The sequence below is a fragment of the Gymnoscopelus microlampas genome (genome assembly GCF_963454915.1).
Source record: "Gymnoscopelus microlampas genome assembly, chromosome: 12".
In the NCBI taxonomy this organism is placed as follows: domain Eukaryota; kingdom Metazoa; phylum Chordata; class Actinopteri; order Myctophiformes; family Myctophidae; genus Gymnoscopelus; species Gymnoscopelus microlampas.
Genome location: NC_139949.1, coordinates 12,798,437 through 12,818,546, shown reverse-complemented (window position 1 = coordinate 12,818,546; position 20,110 = coordinate 12,798,437). Strand labels below are relative to the sequence as shown.

The window sequence follows — 20,110 nt, the reverse complement described above, 5'->3', positions numbered from 1 at the left end:
CTTATCTGAGGAATGGACTGCACAGTGGAGTAGTACTCCACCAATGACAGAGAGAAAGATATAGATAAATAGATAGGTAGGCAGACAGGCAGAAAGACAGACTCAAAAGGTAATGATATCATTTGCCCCGACTAAGCTGCAACGAGAGCGGAGCGTGAACATGACAAGCCACTTCAGAACAGCCCCGAATAGCGACCAGATATCATGGGGTTGAACCAAGCTACCAGCGCCACACCTGGCAGTGCTACCACCTCGTCAGGGATCCTCCAACCCAACACCTCTGGCACAATCCCCGCCCCGCCTCTGTCCACCTCCGCCTGCAGCATCGACGAATCCTACAAGTACGTCTTCCTCCCCGTTTGCTACTCCGTCACCTTCCTCTTCAGCCTGACCCTCAACTCGGTGGTTCTCCTGCGCTCCTGCCGGCACCGTGGCGGTTGCCACCGCCGCGGGAACGGCGGCGCCAGGCGGCGCTGGAACACGTCGCTGATCTACATGGTGAACCTGGCCACCACCGACCTCATGTACGGCCTCTCTCTGCCCTTCCTGGTGGCCAGCTATGTGCTCCACGACCACTGGGTGTTCGGGGACTTCATGTGCCGCCTCGTCCGCTTCCTGTTCTACTTCAACCTCTACTGCTCCATCTTCTTCCTCACCTGCATCTCCGTCCACAGGTAGGGAGATATTTTGAACAACTTCAAATGTTATCATCCTAAAGGAAATCAATGGGTGAATGTCTGTCTGTTGTCCCAAGTCAGTCTTTCGTTGGAAGAAACAGGCTGTCATTTTCGCTGTGTCCTTCCAAAAGTTCAGTGGAGGATACAGAGCCAAAATGTCAACACGTTTCTGCCAAAATGTCAACACGTTTCTGGCCCAAAGAAAAGACCACAAAGTGTACTTGTGAAAGAAAGAAGGAAAGAAGGAAAGAAGGAAAGAAGGAAAGTAAGAGAGAAAGAAAGAAAGAAAGAAAGAAAGAAAGAAAGAAAGAAAGAAAGAAAGAAAGAAAGAAAGAAAGAAAGAATGAATCCTTTATTGCCCCTAAGGTCACTAACATAAAACCTGCTTTTCACTTTTTGAAGTATACTGGGGGAAAAAAGTATAGTAGGGATCCAGTATTTTACTACAGGACATGTCCACGGGGCCTGGCTTGCAGGGATAAAACCTGTGAACTTTTGGCCACTCTGTAACCACAAGAGTCCACCAAATAAGCAATTATGTCAGCAACATTTGAATTGAATTGAATTATGGTTGAGTAGTAGAAGAGTAGTGACCTCAGACATAATCCCTCTGTCCACAGGTATTTGGGCATCTGCCATCCAATGAGGACCATCACCATGGAGAGCAGGAGAGTGGTGAAAGGGACGTGCGCTTTGGTGTGGGTGGTGGTCTTCATCCTCACGTGCCCCATCTTCAGGTTCGCCCAGACCGGCTACGTGCCGGGAAGGGGAGTGGCAGGAGGAGGAGGGAGCGAAGGAGAGAACAGGACCGGGTCCGAGGGAGACGGTGGGAGCATCGCCGCTAGCGGCGGCGTCTCTGAGGGATACGTGAACTGCTGGGACGACGCCATCGACAAGGAGTTCGCCGATTACGTCCCGTACGGGATCGTCCTTCACCTGTTGGGCTTCTTCGTCCCCTTCGTCATCATCGCCTGGTGCTACTCCCAGGTGGTCCGGACGATATTCCGGACCCTGCGTTCTCCGCCCAGTTCGGTCGAAGGGGGCGAGGACGGGGCGCCCGGGGACGGGTCGAACGACGGCGCCAGGGAGAGGACCTCGGTGTCCATGTCCGGCTCGCAGCACTCCCACTACATACGCCGCCGCAGGAAGTCCATCAAGACGATCGTCACCATCACGCTGCTGTTCGCCCTCTGCTTCCTGCCGTTCCACGTGACCCGGACGCTGTTCCTGCTGATGCGGCGAGGTCAGGTCGGGGGCTGCAACACCATGAAGACCGTCTCTATCTGCTACAAGGTGACCCGGCCGCTGGCCTCCTGCAACGCCTGGCTCAACGCTCTCCTTTACTTCCTGACCGGGGACAAGGGCACCAGCTGCTGCTGGCTGGCGGGCCCCACTCTCCGCCGGGACCGCCGCAGTGGCTCCCTCTGGTGGCCACTGAGGATCATCAAGAAGGAGGGCGCGGGAGAGGAGGATCCGGAGGTGACTGAGAAGGTGGAAGCGGATAGGGAGGTGGGCATGGAGATGGAGTCCAAGTCTTCAAGGGTCGTCTTCTAGACCGGTGGTTCTCAAGCCTTTTCATTTCAAGGAGCTCCCATAACTCTGAGCGTGTACAAATGGAACCACATCGGTTCCATTTGTATACTCTCAAAGAGTAACAGACCTGTAAGGGTCTATTTGGATCCCCCTCAAGGAACCCTGGGGGTCCCCAAACCCCACTTTGAGAACCACTATTCTAGACAGAGCAGGGGTCTTAAATCTATTTTGAACTGTGGACGAACAAATGAAGGGTGACCATTGTCCGGGACCCCCGTATACTTCAAAAGATTTCAGCACTTCTATCATTAGTGATGAGATATAGACTATACATTGTCTTGTACATCTGGCAGACATGTCTTGTTCCCCTGTGATAAATACATGTAATGCTCAAAAATATGAAAGTTAAAATTGCACATTTTCAGGGGGGCGGGGGTGGGGGGGGGGGGTATTCCTGCTTCAAAAGACTTTGCACCGTGGAGGATTTCAATCGCAGTCTCCATGGTGGTGGGCAGGAACTTTGCCCCCAAGCAACCCACATGCAACTAGTCCTAATGAAGGAGTAATAGACCTCCCTTTATTTGAGTAAAACATTTACTACCATGATGACATAGCGCCTGGCATAGTAACTTGATTAAGGTTTGTCGTTAGCACTGGATCTGTGTCCCCAGCGTTAACTTGCTTATGCTTGACATTATGAAGTACTGTGGGCCAATAAAAGCCCTGGGCTTTGGAATTATTAGCCAGGTAAATGATCTTCTCCTTTCATCTGAAGGAAACACATCCGCTGGGTGAAAAACTAACATGCTCATTCATTAAAAGGGGGTCAAACCATCCTGAAGTCCTTGCTGAGTCATACTGTACATTCTCGGTCAGTATAAACACACAGACACACACATGCTCTTGCTGTCTCACACATTATTGGTCCATGGAATAAACATCAACAAACAGCTCTGGAGGTTATTGGCACTTTATTGGCAATGGAGTGTAATCCAAATATGGATTATGGATGTACTGTGTGTAGTAGTAAATAGGTCAACAATTGATTTTGAGTTTCACGTCACTTTGTTAGGTGTTGACGTCGCAAATACTGTAATTGCCCACAATGAGACTATGGCAGTGGCTATTTGGGAACCGGAAAGTCCCCGGTTTGATCCCCATCTTCTCCTGGCCCTGGCTTGTATCAAAGTGTTGTTTAGCAAGACAATGAACCCCCAACTGCCACAACTGCTAGGTGGCTGCCCATTGCTTCCATTAGTTAGGATGGGTCATATGCAGAGGACAAATTTCCCCATAAGGATCAATACAAGCTCCCATTCTGACCAACACAAACCAGACAACACCTGCTTATAGTATTTCAAAAGGCCCTGTATCATGCCCTTAAGAGGCACAGGATAGGCACGTTTAATTGTAAAGCACATTTCATAACAACACAGTTAGTTCAACAATTCACTTGAGAATCAATACAGTATGTATGTACATGTTTGTGGTTCCTGGAACAACTAATTGTTCATTAAAAACAACAGTGTAAAATGGATGCACAGCCTGCTGCTGTTAAACAAACCGACCACTAGGTGTCAGTCTACTCTAGGATCAAGAATGAGAATGTGGAGCTTGCATCATGTGGTAAGCCTAAAAATACCCCAGATAAGTAGGCCTATCACAATTATTACATAATCGTATAATCGCAATTATTTGAGATAATCGCAATTATTTTTGCAAAATCGTCATAATCGTTTCCATGTTGAAAGATTTTCACACATTTTGAAATATGGATATCTGGCCTGTGCCATTTTTGATTACGAAGCATAAAAGGCAAACAGAAATGATTTTGTTATTCATAAGTTCTAGTAGGCTATTCAATGCTATTCAACTTAAATTTGTAATCGTGACACCCCTACAGATAAGATCTATTATCTGAATACCATATCTCTGCTGTCGGGCAGGAACCAGCTAACTCCAAAATGTACATTTTTCAGGATATTACTAAAACAGATCAAAAAGTGGAGTTAGGAGGTTTTGTTCATCATTGATAAGAACAGCTGAATGGGCCTCCAAGCTCACAATGAGGTTGGAGGTCAAAAGGGGGTGGAGCCTGGAGTCACCCCCATTTGGTGGAGTTAGCTGGTTTAGCAGAAAGTTTGAGGATCCAATGGAGTTAGCTGGTTTTGTCAGAAGGGCTTTTTAATGCTTTTCATTGGTTCAATATTTTTCAATCAACAGACAGATGTAAAGGGTGTTCAATAGCCCCGATGTATGGAAAAAAATGCAAAAGCGGAAAAATGGAGTTGGCTGGTTTCTGCCAGACAGCAACGATGCATACATAGATGTATGCACATCAAGGCACTCATTCACGAGTCTGTCGTTCCCTCAGCTCCCACTGGGTGTCACTGACCAGTCGGTAGTCTAGTTTCCTGTAATTCTGAGGGTGAACCTGTCTCTGCCTCCAGACCTCCTCGTATAGGCTCCGTACGACCGGGGCGAGCGAGGGGAAGCCCCCGCTGCGGGCTAGGGTCCTACAATACTCCCACTGGTCCTTGTCCATTTTCAGCAAGTGTCTATGCTGGACACCGCGCTCCACCTTGACCTCATTTTCGCTCCGCACCTCCTCCTCCATCTCAGCTCTGGACGGCAGCGACACGGCGCCCTCCAGAGTGCCCAGAGCAAACTGGACCTGCAGGACAGACGGAGTAGAGATGATGTGCGGAATGTTTTTTTCCACTGGTATGTGAATTTGACCAGGACCCATTTAGAGCAGTGGTTCTCGACCTGTGGGTTGGGTCCCCCAGGCGCGAACAGCCTTTTTGCATGTAGTTGAAGGCAAGAGGGCGGGGGGGGGGCGGGTGGCGGGTGGGGAGAAAGCCTGGCGACGCGAGCTATGTTAGTGCACTGAGTGGCAGTTGGGGCAAACGCAGTCCCCACAACATCATTTACGATTCTGTGCCTATCGGTACATAACTCGGACGGCGCTTAGTCGACTAGCAGACCATCGGCCAGTCGTTGTGGGCACTCGCGCCTGGAGGCGCTCGGGCGTGACTCCTCGGCCTCAAGGTCGGCTGAGTCGGCGCGCCTCCGTCATGGTCCAAAACTATACTTTATCGACGAAAAAAAAGTAGTCTGCGGTTGTTTGAAAAAGTATTGTCCAAGCGGGACAATACGGGAAAGTTGGGGCGAGGCTTCCCCCAACTATATCGCCCCCCAGGCGGGTCCCCACATGATTTGGGGGGGGGGGGGGGTTAGTAATGATGAATGTCTTTTTCTTTTCTTTTTTTTTCTTATAAGTCCTTAAAGGGACAGTTCACCCCCAAAATGACTTTTTTCTATCAATTAGTCACCCCATTTTTTTGTTTTTGTCGCATTCCTAAGCTAATAATTTGATGACCGGCAGCAGTTCCGGTAGGAGACACAAAGAGTCTCCTTTGTGTCTCCTACCGGAACCGCTGCCTACCGGTCCGCTGGTCATCAAATTATTGGCTTAGGAATGCGACAAAAACTAAAAAAATATCCATGAATTCAAGTCTCCATGGGGTGACTAATCGAAAATAAAGTGGAAAAAAGACAATTACTTCATCAAAAGTAGTCAACAAACTATACTGTAAAAACTGGTAATATAATAATAATAATAATAATATAAGAAATAATCTAATATAATAATAATACTGTATAAGTGATAGCAGATCTGCTATTTTCACAATATTTATCTGTGAACCGAGTCAAACTAAATTGAATGCCTCAACTCCTACATTCCGATTGCACCCAGTTAAAGAAATGTCATTATTTTTGGTTTCACGGCCTGAAAAGGTTGAGAACCACTGATTTAGAGTAACAAACCTGGCAGTGAAAGTGTGGGAAGGGGCAGATGATTTTGCAGATGCCAATGATGAACAGCGAGGGGAACGCCGGGGGCATCATGAACCGGTAGAGAGGAGTCACCAAATGCTGTTGGATGTCCAGGCCCAGCTGAGCCGGGTTCAGGAAGGGGTAGGTGAAGTTGTACCCCGTGCACAGCAGCAGCACCTGCGGACGGGCTAACGACCCGTCCTAAAATAACAAGAGCAACGTTATAACATTGGATCAATTGTTTTCCTTCTGTGTTTCCCTTTAGTTTCCATGTTTTGTGGTTGAACTTAAAGGGATAGTTCACCCCAAAAAATGCTTTTTTTTCTATCGATTAGTCACCCAACAAAGACAAAAAAGTATCCATGAATTCAAGTCTCCATGGGGTGACTAATCGATAGAAAAAAAGTCATTTTGGGGGTGAACTATACCTTTAAAAAGAGTGACCTAAAATATGAATAGGGATACAAAAATAAATCCAATATTCTGTCATATCTGAGGACTATAATACTATTATAATGTGCAATTCAATGCACTTTACACCAGAATTAAAGATGGGCTTGACATTTAGTACTACCTACAGTACTCTTTGGGGTTGCACTGCTTGCTATAAGTCACCCTGGAAAAGAGTGTCAATGCCCTAAAATGAACGTTGAATGGAATCATATTAAAGCTCACCTGGAAGCACAGCGACCCGTCCTCCTGGACCCCCACCACTGGACTGGCCTGGCGAACACCAGAGGGCAGAGGGACCGTCAGAGTGGGCTTACCATGGCTTAATATCACCTGTAGAGAGAGAGGTAGAGGAGAGAGACTGTTTGAAACGAGACACTGCATTGTGGACCAACTTATATGCACATTACTTATTCAACAACGTGGTCATTAAATGGCAAATGGTCTGCATTTCTATAGCGCCTCTCACCAAGGCGCTTCACAATGTGCATTACACATTCACCCATTCACACACACTCATACACCGACGGCAGTTGGGGGTTCAGTGTCTTGCTCAAGGATACTTCCACAATTTTTACTTTAGTAAAAGTATCAATACTGCAATACAGAAATACTCTGTTACAAGTAAAAGTCCAGAATTCAAAATGTACTTGAGTAAAAGTACAAAAGTATTGGCATCAAAATGTACTGAAAGAACCAAAGTAAAATACTCATTATGCAGAATGTCCCATTTCAAGTTTTCAAGTGCATAAAAATCTTTTGAAAATAGCCGATCTCCAAGCTCACAATGCGTCACATCGCAACACATTGTGAGCTTGTAGATCGGCTATTTTCAAATGGCCAAAATGTATATAGGGCTGAAGTGGTTAATGTATGTTTTGTAATAATAATCAAAATCTATAAAGTAACTAGTAACTAAAGTTTTCAAATAATTGTAGTGGAGTAAAAGTACAATATTTGCCTCTGAGATGCAGTGGAGTAGAACTAAAACTACAGAAAATTGGAAATACTCAAGTAAAGTAAAAAAAATACCTCAAAATTGTACTTAAGTACAGTACACTCAAACGACCACAATGGAAATGAGCTATCTAGCTTCATTGTGCTTTATCCTTTTGACAACCGTACACCATCTGGGGGCTCTATTTAGACCAAACACTCTTTCATCAAAAGAATACAAAATTGTGAATCCTCTTTTAATAATGTAGAGGGAATGAGTGAGAGAACAGTAATTACCTGGGCATCAACGCCGGCAAGTTCAATGGCGATATCTAACCCTGACGCCCCGGCTCCTAGGACCACTACGGACTGTCCAGAGAAAGGCTGTGGATACCTGTAGGAGTGACTGTGCAGCACTCTACCTATAGATGGGAGAGAGAGAGAAACAGAGGGGGGTCGGTTTCAAGTGGAGAGCCATGGGTTGATGCTCCGGTGCCATCCTTTACACTTGTAATTTTAGATCGTTTTTTGTTCGTTTCCACCATTGTCAGTTCATTTTGTCATTGCTATATGTGTACTGGAGTCGTTGCCAGCCCCCAATTTACACCTGTAACTCACTGGGCTGAATGGCTGGTCTTTAACCCATTACGCATACTGTGTCATTTTAGATTTCAAGCTATAAACATTATTTTATACTTTGGGCTATTCAAAAATGTCAGATCTACAAGCTCGTAGCACGGCACCGAGTGCCACGCTACGAGTTTGTAGATCTGATATATTTTGAAAAATCCTGAACATTTGTGCAAATCTTTGAATATATGTATTTATTTTGACATTTTAAACTAAAATCTTTGCTTCTGGAGTGTCCCTGGAACAACCTATTTTTTACAAATGTTTGCTTAAAAAATATATACATTCAGAGATCTGCACACATTTTCACGATGTTTTAAAAGTAGCAGATATACAAGCTCTCTGTGCCACGTCTATGAGCTTCTATATCTGCTATTTTTGAATAGCCAAAGAAATAAAAAAAATGACAGAGATGCGTTCCCGGTCTAAATGGGTTGAAGGACAGTCAGTTCAGGGTGCTGCTACAGTAGCTGACTAGTGTCGATCACATAACACAACGTCGCCGGTTTGATTCTGACCGGAGAACGGTGTTTCATGTCATTCACCTCTCTCTCCCCTCAGCTTCCTGTCCCTCTAGACTTTATGTTTTAAAAAGCCTTTGAGCCGTATTGTGACAGCACTGGTTGTATATCAACAGGTTATGGAGCTAAACCAAGACATTAGCAAAGACTTAGATTTAACCACACAAACCCAAGCTTCAACCACATGAACCCTAGCGTCCCTATTCTGGGGGGGAACTGTGGAGTTAAAAAGACTGTTGCCCACCACCGCAGAGACCCAATTTATTTCCCCCAGATAATGGGGAATTGGCAACAACTACATACATAATGATACAAAAACAAGAAAAAGAAACGTTATTGGAAAATGTGATATATAGTATAGCATTTTAGAAATGAGCAGACTGTCAAGAGAAAGGATGTGGACACCTGTAGGAGTGTCGAGTGTACAACTCTACTTATAGAGTGCATTAGCATCAAGAGAGATATATGGAAAGGAAATTGCTTTAATCATCACCTTTGAAATGTTCTATCCCCGGAATGGATGGGATGTGCGGGTCAGAGTAATGCCTGGAGGAAGAGTACATTTTCATTTACTTTAACCTCTATAAGACGAAGAAGCAGTCAGTACGAGTTAATCAAAGATATAGACAAGTGCTGGTTTAAGAACAGGAACAACGATGCTGCTGCTCCTGAAATCTGAAACCCAGCAAACATCAACCAATATGCTTTAATGCTTTAAAGCTGTAGTTAACATGCCACTGCTGCTGTAAAACTAAACACTGCACATTTGTATAACAGTAAGTTGTCATGGACATTATTCCACTGCACACTTGTTATGTTATTATCAATCTGGACCTTGCTGCAGAACATCTTACAGTATGCACAAAAGATAGATAGAGACAGAGCACTACACAAAGGCTTCTATCAGTGACGGCTGGCCTATAATGTGGTATGGGGCGACACTCCACCCCCTATGGGAAAACAGAGCACTACGCAAAGGCTTCTAAGTTCTAATATAAGCCTTTCTATTATATTTGCAACATTTAGCTTAGCAAAAGATAATGTAAAAAAGTATAAGAGAATATTATTCTCTCTGTGTCCACAGGACAAAGTATTTGCAACGTGAACGTATCATATTTAGCACAGAAAAGACACAGCCAAGAGAAGTGTAAAATGATTCCCCATCAAAGGTCTTACCCAGTGCAGACGAAAACTGAGTCGAACATCTCTGTTTTCTGTGATCCTGACTTGTCGTGTGTCGTCACCTCCCAGCTCTGTTTTGACCTCCGTCCTTCCATGTCCACAGTGGCAGGATTCACCTCTTCCACTACTGTGTTGAACTGACCAGTCAGTAAGAGAGAGATAACAGGTCAAATGCTTCCAAATACAATACAAAAACACAATATTTTATTTACCATTTCCATCAGTGGTTTTCAAATGCTTCCCGAATACTTCCCAATACCTTTTTTGGATAATTTTGGACTTCTATGGAAGCTTCCAATTTCCATGGCCAAAATAAACAGCCGTAAAAATCTTCTCTTATGGGGGTCCCTGGCATATCTTTTCAAATGGGTATCCGCGGGCTAATAAGTGTCAATTTGGGGGTCCTTGACATGAAAAGGTTTGAGGACCACTGCTGTAGATGACCTAGGGATGATGCTTACCCTGATGTGAGGCAGGATGTGATGGCTGTCACAGTAGCGTTCAAGGTATCGCTGGACTTCCTGGTGTGGCAGGAAGCTGGGCAGCTGGGGGTCAAAGGGGAAGTCTGGGAACATCATCACCTCTTTGGGGAGATTAGTCCTATATGACGTATGAGATTATGAGGATGAAAATATGTGATATTTGTTTCATAAAACTTGTTTTCCCTAATTAAACAATAAAGCACTATATTTTGATCATTGGTATATTGTTTGTTCAGTAACAGGGGTCTCCTCGTCTATACAGCTCCTTAATAAGGTGGGTCCCCAATTTCATCCAATCAGAAGAGAACCCATTTATCGGCTTCAATTTTATAGTATTCAAATTTACGAAAAATTCGGCTAATTTTTTGTTTTTGTTTCATCATGTTTCACCGGCCTGAAAACGTATTTTATGTTTACTAAAGACTTGGTGATATGGTGAAACCCCTGTTTCTGAACAAACACCCTAGTCTATACCAATGATTACTATGGGAATATAGAGCTATTTAACACTTATTTAAATAAAAGAATATATATAAATAAAGCACTTACACCCCCTACTAAATGGAATCAAACTTCCATAGAAAGAAAAACAAAGAGTCAAAGACAGAAAGAGAGCACAAGTGCCATGCCTACATTACCAACAGGGCATGTTGTTGTACCCAGGGCCCATGACTACTACCATCAATATACATCACAAACCAAGTGGTCTGGTCAGTGGACCAGTCAGTCAGCAACACACCTGAGGTTTCTGTACATGCTGCTGTGAATGGGCAGGCCGTTGCCGTGGCGGCCCACGCGTTCCTCATAGAACCAGGTGCCACCGACGTGCTCTGAGAGCTCAAAGACCACAGGAGGTTCAAAGGCTCCGGGACGGGCCAGGATGTGTCGAGCTGCACACAGGCCGGCGGCCCCGGCCCCGATGACTGCCACACGCAGACGGGCCATCCTCCTCACAGCTCTGTAAGAGAAGGCAAACATCTGATAAACCTGGTTCGTCTCATTCCTGTGATTCACTCAAGGGACATAATGCTGATGAAAGAAAGAAATAGATAAGATAGACAAGACAGACAGACAGTAAGATGAACAGACAGATGAACAGAAAGAGACAGACAGACAGACAGACGGACGGACGGACGGACGGACGGACAGACAGACAGACAGACGGACAGACAGACAGATGAACAGAAAGAGAGAGACAGACAGACAGACAGACAGACAGACAGAGATGAGACAGGCAGACAGATGGGCAGAAAGAGACAGACAGACAGACAGACAGACAGACAGACAGACAGGGATGAGACAGGCAGACAGATGGGCAGAAAGAGACAGACAGAGAGATGAGACAGATGGATAAAAAGAGAACTGAAAGAACAGCAAACTATTAACCAACACATCATCATGTCAAGACAAGCACCCTCACGTTTCGCACTTGTAGCAGAAGACGATACCTGTTCTGGTGCTGGTGTCAAAAACGTCCCGAATAATTGAGAATTCTAACCTGAGACATAACATTAAGGGCTAACAGTAACAGCCAACATTGTAACCTCCCTCTGTACGTCTGTAGCCATTCATTGACTTTTAAGATACTATAGAATAGATAGACGCTCAGCCTAAACAGTACCTCACAGCTGGACTTTGGTACTCAAAGCATTTCCATCCAGACACGTGACTTTAAATGTTTAACGTGCAGAGAGTTGAAGAGAGGTATTTTGGACTTTTACTTGTAACAGAGTATTTCTAGATTGCGGTATTGATACTTTGACTTAAGTAAAACATATGAGTGCTTTTTCCACTACTGCAGACACGTGACTTTAAATGTTTTACGTGCAGAGTTTAAGAGAGGTACATAATGTTCTGGATCCATTGGGTGCTGCTTTAGTAAGTCAAATTACCGAGTAATAACTCCCTGGGCTGTCATTTTCCATTTTCATCATTTCTCCATCTTTAGCTAAATATCATCAGACCGTGGAAGATGTGCTGCTAGCTCACGTTACACAATAATGCATATGTTTATCTTCCGGGTTTCTTAAAGAGTAACCAAGTTGATTCATGTAGTTTTAACGCCATCTTGTGGCGATTTCAAAAACAAATTTGTGTATGTCAGATTGCCATAATAGGCTCTATGCACAGCAGCCATATTGGAAGGAAATTGGGCCTCTTCTAACTTACTTCACAGGTGCTACCAATGATACTAATGAAGGCTCTGTTCCATTAAGTGTAGCACAGTTGTTCTCAAACCTTTTAATTGCAAGGACCCCCATAACTCTGAGTGTACAAACGACGGGTCCATTTGGTTCCATTTGTACACTCTCAGAGTTACACACCCTCAAGGGGCCATTTGGAACGCTCTCAAGTATTTCCAGTGAGCCAACATGCACACTATCAGCACCCTGACTCTGTTTGACCAGAATGGAACAGGGCCTTAATTAGTATCATTGGTAACACCTGTGAAGGAAGTAGGGAAGGGGTCCAATGTCTTTCCAATATGGCTGCTTTGCATAGTAACTTTGAAAGCCTGTCCTTGTAATTTACTTATAAACATGACAATAATGCAATTATTGGGTGAAAGCAAATACAAACCTAGCTTTTATGTTAACAAGTGCTTATGAAATTGTATTGTATATTTATACGTTTGTAAATCCTAAATCCTGTTCCTAACTAGTCTGTATTGTCTGTATTGTTTAATTAACCCAAATCAAACTGAAACATCATGTTCAATTTCAAATATTTTATTTGGAAAAAAAGAAAAGAAAAAAGATCCAAAGCAAAAGACTGACAGAGAGGGACACGCATATGTAATTGAAATATACAAGACATAATATTCTCTATGTGTAAGAGCGGAAAGCAGTTAAGCAACAATTGTGTTATATGCGCTTTCCTGTTATTCATCTCCTCCCAGCACATTTTTTAGTCGAATGAGCCTGTCACAAAAGGATAAAAATTTAAGAAAAAAACAAACAATATTCTTGAACATAGGCATGTAACTATAAATATTCTTGAACAGAGGCATGTACTGTAACAATGCAAATTGTCGGCTTATAGCACATACTTACAGTACGTTATACACTGAAACAAACTGGAACCTCAAAAACACACCATCTATCATCCAAAGCACTGGCGCGCGCGCACACACACACAACCAACCAGGGGTCTTCAACGATTCAGGCCAAGGACCCCCTAGGTGAGAGAGAGATGAAGCAGGGACCCCCTCTATATTGTATAAAATTGCGTTTCAGATTAAACTTTTGTTTTTTTACTTGATCTGCTCCATTTTCCCTCGACACCTATACCTCTGTGCCAAAAATAGCAGATCTACAAGCTCACAATGCCTCGCAGCGCGAGGCGTTGTGAGCTTGTAGATCTGCTATTTTTGGCTAAAGTTCTCCCCAGAATAGGGATGCTAGGGTTCAAGTGGTTAATGTAAAAAAAAGAAAGAAAAATCATATCACACAAAGATTTGGCGGCCCCGCTGTGGTAACTTTGAGGACCCCCTAGTGGTCCCGGACCCCCTGTTGAAGACCCCTGCACTAAACACTGGCACTCAAAAACACACAAACACACCCAGAAAGTCATTATTTGGTGGCAGCGTTGCTGTGTGGAGGCTGTGTGAGCTGAGGCTGCTGTTGCTCTGCCAGTGCCTGCTGAAGACGCGTGCGCTTCCTGGAGTAGTGCTGCCAGTGCAGCAGCTGCTGTTCGTCGATGAACTTGGCGCACTGCGCGTTCACCAGCTCCTTGCGGAAATGCTCGTACTGTAGCAGCTCCAGCATGTGCAGGCAGTGGGGGTATCTGCAAGAACATATATTCATTATTTATCATTCGCCAGCATCGGCCACTATTCTTTTTTTTGTTGCATAGAATGACCAATGAAATGCTGACTGAAATCCAACTAAATGTTCTCTATTGTGTGAAAGTTTAATAGAATAATGTGGGTCCATAGGGAAACTTCAAAGGAACCATATAGAATACATTCAGGGTTAGAGTATCTGTATTATGACTGGGAAAACGGATCGATTCATGAGCTGCAGGATATATTCATTGATATACTCACTGACTGTACATATTTATTGATAGATTGTAAACATACATTCATTCAGAGACCCATTGCAGATATTTAGTGGTTTGGTGGTTCTTTACTTTTACCTTTTCTGTGTTTCATTCTAAAGGCAGACAACAAACATTTAAAATGAACGCCCACTTCCATTACCGCTTCAACACCTACTCTGAAATTACCCTCCGGGCTGTGACGGTGTGTCACTTTTTAAAGTTGAACCCAGTTTCATTCCTGTGTGTGTTTCTTATATACGTTAAAAACTGATTGACCACTAAATTCACATCGGTGCGATCACCTTTACTACTGTTGCTGCTATGGGGATAAATAAAGGTGCGTCTTGTCTTAGGCTGGTGGCTAATGTGGATTTTTACTTACTTTAGGAACTTGGCAAACTCAGGCTCTTTCCAATACATTAAGTACTTCAGGTAGTTGACAAAGGGCTTGTCTCGCAGGAATCCTCTCTGAGCCAGAACTGAAGAAATGGAGACAGATAGGATTATTTTCCATCATGTGTATGTATGTATAATAGAAACTTGACTTAGCCTCATGTTTGCTTACATGTACACAAATACATAAGATCTACAAGTTCACAATTTGTCTACAAGTGTTGAGCTTGTAGATGTGGTTTCTTTTACATTTTTGAAAATATGCACCTTTGACATGCCCAAAATAGAGACGGTGAACATTTTTAATAAGAGGTAAAGAACATTTTAAGTTATACTTTAATGATCTACATCCACTGCCTTCCACACCAAAACAATCTGTGACGTTTTGAGCACAAAGCTCTTCTTCAGACTAAAAAGTCTGAAGAAGAGCTTTGTGCTCACAGATTGGAGTCACATTAGAGCCCTCAGTGTGCGAGCATTCATTTATTTATTCTTCTATGTGTGTAATGGTACACATGAGTTTTTCTACTATGATGACAGGAGCCATCTAAAATACTAATGCCAACTGTCCAATTATGTTTCTATCTATATGATAATATCATCATGTTGTGGTTAACTCACAGTTCAGGTAGTTTGGGTTGGCCAGACACTGGACAAACTCCAGCTCTGACTGAAAGCGGGTCCTCGCCTGCTCCTCTGTGAAGTAAAGACAAAACATTCATACAGTACATACATGAAATACAGTGGTGAAAAGTAACTAAGTACATTTACTCAAGTACAGTACTTAAGAACAATTGAGGTACTTTTTACTTAACTTGAGAATTTTACAATTTTCAATACTTTTAACTCCATACATCTCAGAGGCAAATATTGTACTTTTTACTCGAGTAAACTTTAGGCTATTTTCAAAATAGTTTTCATACACATTGAACTTGTGAAATCTACTTTTACTTTATTTTACTTTTTACTTTTAAAATGTACTTAAAGGACTTTTACTTTTGGTACTTTAAGCACATTTTGATACCAATACTTTTGTACTTTTACTCAAGTCAATTTTTAAATCCGGACTTTTACTTACAGCAATGTGGAAAAATATTTCCACATTGCTGTACTGACATTTAAGTAAAAAATGTGAGTACTTTCCCACCACTGATGAAATATATAACCAACACAAAGACGTGTGCTCTGGTGTCTCTTGGATGGGTCGTAGGCTGTAACTACGGCCAGTTTAGTTTTTTTCAACAATTGGGTAATACTACTAACAGTAACGTTTTACCAGTGGTTCTCGGGGACCCCAGGGGTCCTTGAGGGAGTACCAGGGGGTCCCCTGCCAAATGATTGATAGGAACCAAATGGACCCTTGTGGGTCTGTAACTCTGAGAGTATACAAAATCCATTTGTACACTCTGACTTCAGTGTAGATTGGGGTCCCGGAGATACAGATGTTATCAAAATGAGGGTCCGTAGCCTAATGCATATCAAACTGCAGGGGGTCCTTGAAGTTAAGATAGTTGAGAATCACTGCTAGCTGTTAAAAAAAAAAAAAAAAAAAAAACTTCTCTTAAGGGGGTCCCTGGCGTATCTTTTCAAATGGGGGTCCGCAGGCTAATATAAGACACTTTAGGGGGTCCTTAACATGAAAAAGTTTGAGAACCCCTGCGTTATACTAAAGAAAAGTAAGACTCCAGTGGAAAGTCACCAGCTAATCTCCAATCTCCATTTTGTTCTGCTCCTTCGTCTTTATAAGCACATAATAACCAACCATGTATTTACACACAGCTTTTAATGAGGGATGGTTATATGATCTAATTGTTATAGCATAATGAAGTTACATTGCTATGTAAACACATCTATTCTAAATCATTCGGTAGTATATAAGCTCCTTTGTATTAAATCCATACCTGTTTCTGCTACGGCAGCCATGGTAAAGATGATGCTGTTCAAAAGAACAACAAAGCAGCTCCTATTCAGTGAACCGATCAATAATCTTCGAAGAAAAATACAGATCGATCCTGATCAGGGTTATATGTCTTTGTGCCCCGGTTTGATCAACATCAACAGTTAGCATTAGCATTAGCACAGGGCGTATTGTGTAGTGGCCATATTTGCCGAAAAGCACAGCAGCACTGCAGCAACTTCAACATTCTTTACGACAGTTTACGATAACTGAAGTTTAATTCTCTGACCACAAGGGGGCGTGTTGTCACCTGCTGTGGTGGTCTGGGGATCTTAGACTAGTGGTTCTCAAACTTTTATATTTCAAGGTCTCCCCTTAACTCTGACAGTATACAAATGGAACCAAATGGACCCTAACGGGTCCATTTGGTTCCATTTGTATACTGTCAGAGTTACAGACTTTTAAGTGTCAGTTTGGACCCCCCTCAAGGACCCTTGAAAGTCCCTGGACCCCACTTTTGAGAACCACTGTCTTAGACTTAGACCATATAATATATCTTAGACCCTGATGAAAGAAAGCCTCTGGTCACCTGCAGTGGTGGAAAAAGCGCTCAATGTTTTTACTTTAGTAAAAGTGCTATCAATAGTACTATCAATACTACAGTGTAGAAATAAAAGTCCGGTATAATCACAATTTACTTGAGTTAAAGTACAAAAGTATGGTGGCATCAAAATATACTTAATGTTCCAAAAGTAAAAGTACTCATTGTGCAGAATGTCCCATTTCACAAGGTCAAAAAATATTTTGCAAATAGCAGATCGAATAGTAGATCGGCTATTTTCAAATGGCTGAAATATATAGGGCTGAAGTGGTTAAATGTAGATTTTGTGATAATAATCTAAATCTTCAAAGTAGCTAGTAACTAAAGCTGCCAAATAATTTTAGTGAAATAAAAGTACAATGTGTGCCTCTGAGGTGCAGTGGAGTAGAAGTAAAAGTATTGAAAATGGGAAATACTCCAGTAAAGTAAAAATTCCTCAAAAGTGTACTTAAGTACTTGAGTAAATGTACTTAGTTACTTTACACCACTGGTCACCTGTGCATTTTTTAAACTCCTTGCTATGGATTAATAACATATTTTGTACTGAACGAGCTGACCTTCTTTAAGTTCACCGCCTTATTTTCTTCCACTGTGATGCCTACAAAGGAAAGGAACTTAAAACTCTTGTCCTGATTAAATGTTCTATTTGAATTGACATTTAGGCTACAGATCAATGCCAAAGTCCACCACCAAGGGCCAATATGTTACTGCTGCAAAGGCGCCCTGGTACGTCTTCCACTGTCTGCATCAATGTGCAATTTGGTTCAGAAAGTGATGCAGAAAGTCCACACCGTCAGAGAAACTCACATTAGCCAAAGTAAACCCATTATCCATTAAGACGTATCTGTGTCATTTTGGATTTCTTTAGCCATTAAAAAATTGGCAGATATACAAGTTCATAGCGCGGCACCGAGTGCCGCGCTATGAACTCTGCTATTTTTGAAAAGTCGAGAAAATGTGTGCGAACATTTGTAACTCAAATCTTTGCTTCTGGGGGTCCCTTGAACTAAATATTTTGAGATGGGGCCCGCGGCCAAATACATATCATTTTGGGGGTCCTTGACATGAAAAAGTTTGAGCACCACTGATATGTCAACATAGTTTCTTTTTTTCTCAAAAAAAATGTCTCAGGCCTTAATGGGTATTGAACAAACAGTGTGCAAATCAACACATCAACTGAAAATAATTGTCACTGATCAATCAATCAATCAATCAATCAATCAATCAACTATAAACCATTGGACGTTTGCTACCTAATGGAAGTAGGCTATGTGATTACAAGACCAGTGGTTCTCAAAGTGGGGTCCGGGGACCTCCAGGGATCCTCAAGGGGGTTCCAGGGGTCCCCAGCAAAATGATTGATAGTTAGGAACCAAATGGATCCTTACAGTTCTGTAATATACTGTCAGAGGTATGGGGTCTGTGACCTAATACATACCAAAGTGGGGGTCCTTGATATTTAAAAAGTTAGAGGACTGATGAAGACTGTAGGACAACTTGAGACTCATGGAACCTTTGCCCTGCATACAGGTTGTCCGGCACACAGTTTCATTCTCCACTGGGCCCTGAAGGAGTTGTCTTAGTTGTTTTGATATACATCAGGGATGGGCAACTGGCGGCCCGCGGGCCGCATGCGGCCCGCACCCTCACTCAATGCGGCCCCAGGCCAAAATCCCCCAAAAAAAAAATGGGGCCAAAAATGTTTTAAATTGTTTTTTGGCCAAGTCTACACCTGCAACCACACGTAACTTCTACTTTATTCTTCTTATTCCTCGTCTTTGTATTGGTATTGTTTGTGTTGGAGCGCCGCAGTGCGGCTGCAGAGTTCATGTGCAACCTCTTCCAGAGAGAGATAGAGACACTAGAAACTCTGCTGGAGACACAAAACAAACTGTGTAGACTTGGCCCTTTGAAATGAAATGTATTTTGGCAAAAAAAAAAAAAAAAGTTTTTTTTTTTTGCATTTTGCATTTTGGTCCGAACCGGCGCACCGCCCCCCGGACCGTTTTGGGTTTTTTTTTGTCAACGGGGGGGGGGGGGGGGGGGGAGTCCCTGCCGATAAACAATGCGGCCCCCCAGAGTGATTGAGGAAATTTTTCTTCTTTTTCTTTTTCTTTTTCTTCCAAAAAATTTTTCTTCCACTGTCTGCATCAATGTGCAATTTGGTTCAGAAAGTGATGCAGAAAGTCCACACCGTCAGAGAAACTCACATTAGCCAAAGTAAACCCATTATCCATTAAGACGTATCTGTGTCATTTTGGATTTCTTTAGCCATTAAAAAATTGGCAGATATACAAGTTCATAGCGCGGCACCGAGTGCCGCGCTATGAACTCTGCTATTTTTGAAAAGTCGAGAAAATGTGTGCGAACATTTGTAAATCAAATCTTTGCTTCTGGGGGTCCCTTGAACTAAATATTTTGAGATGGGGCCCGCGGCCAAATACATATCATTTTGGGGGTCCTTGACATGAAAAAGTTTGAGCACCACTGATATGTCAACATAGTTTCTTTTTTTCTCAAAAAAAATGTCTCAGGCCTTAATGGGTATTGAACAAACAGTGTGCAAATCAACACATCAACTGAAAATAATTGTCACTGATCAATCAATCAATCAATCAATCAATCAATCAACTATAAACCATTGGACGTTTGCTACCTAATGGAAGTAGGCTATGTGATTACAAGACCAGTGGTTCTCAAAGTGGGGTCCGGGGACCTCCAGGGATCCTCAAGGGGGTTCCAGGGGTCCCCAGCAAAATGATTGATAGTTAGGAACCAAATGGATCCTTACAGTTCTGTAATATACTGTCAGAGGTATGGGGTCTGTGACCTAATACATACCAAAGTGGGGGTCCTTGATATTTAAAAAGTTAGAGGACTGATGAAGACTGTAGGACAACTTGAGACTCATGGAACCTTTGCCC

General features: G+C 42.9%; 3 protein-coding genes across 3 annotated transcripts; 1 reads left to right on the top strand and 2 right to left on the bottom strand.

Annotated features, from left to right (window-relative positions):
- Positions 1–204: 204 nt before the first annotated feature.
- On the top strand, positions 205–2,231 carry LOC311057211 (P2Y purinoceptor 6; the record flags this gene model as incomplete). The annotated part of the gene is made up of 2 exons (XM_084074160.1): positions 205–674; positions 1,298–2,231. 2 exons carry the CDS (start codon positions 205–207, stop codon positions 2,229–2,231), a joined length of 1,404 nt encoding a protein of 467 aa, XP_083930286.1.
- A 1,178-nt stretch (positions 2,232–3,409) lies between these two features.
- Positions 3,410–12,232, bottom strand: LOC311057971 (uncharacterized protein). The gene is made up of 9 exons (XM_084075197.1): positions 12,144–12,232; positions 10,991–11,209; positions 10,231–10,369; positions 9,764–9,906; positions 9,081–9,133; positions 7,734–7,858; positions 6,726–6,833; positions 6,042–6,251; positions 3,410–4,884 (listed from the first exon to the last, which is right to left on the bottom strand). The coding sequence occupies exons 1-9, from the start codon at positions 12,167–12,169 to the stop codon at positions 4,558–4,560; spliced, it is 1,350 nt and encodes a 449-aa protein (XP_083931323.1). The 5' UTR covers positions 12,170–12,232; the 3' UTR covers positions 3,410–4,557.
- A 732-nt stretch (positions 12,233–12,964) lies between these two features.
- med31 (mediator complex subunit 31) lies at positions 12,965–16,791 on the bottom strand. The gene is made up of 4 exons (XM_084074913.1): positions 16,590–16,791; positions 15,310–15,384; positions 14,678–14,774; positions 12,965–14,037 (listed from the first exon to the last, which is right to left on the bottom strand). The coding sequence occupies exons 1-4, from the start codon at positions 16,609–16,611 to the stop codon at positions 13,824–13,826; spliced, it is 408 nt and encodes a 135-aa protein (XP_083931039.1). The 5' UTR covers positions 16,612–16,791; the 3' UTR covers positions 12,965–13,823.
- Between the last annotated feature and the right edge of the window lie 3,319 nt (positions 16,792–20,110).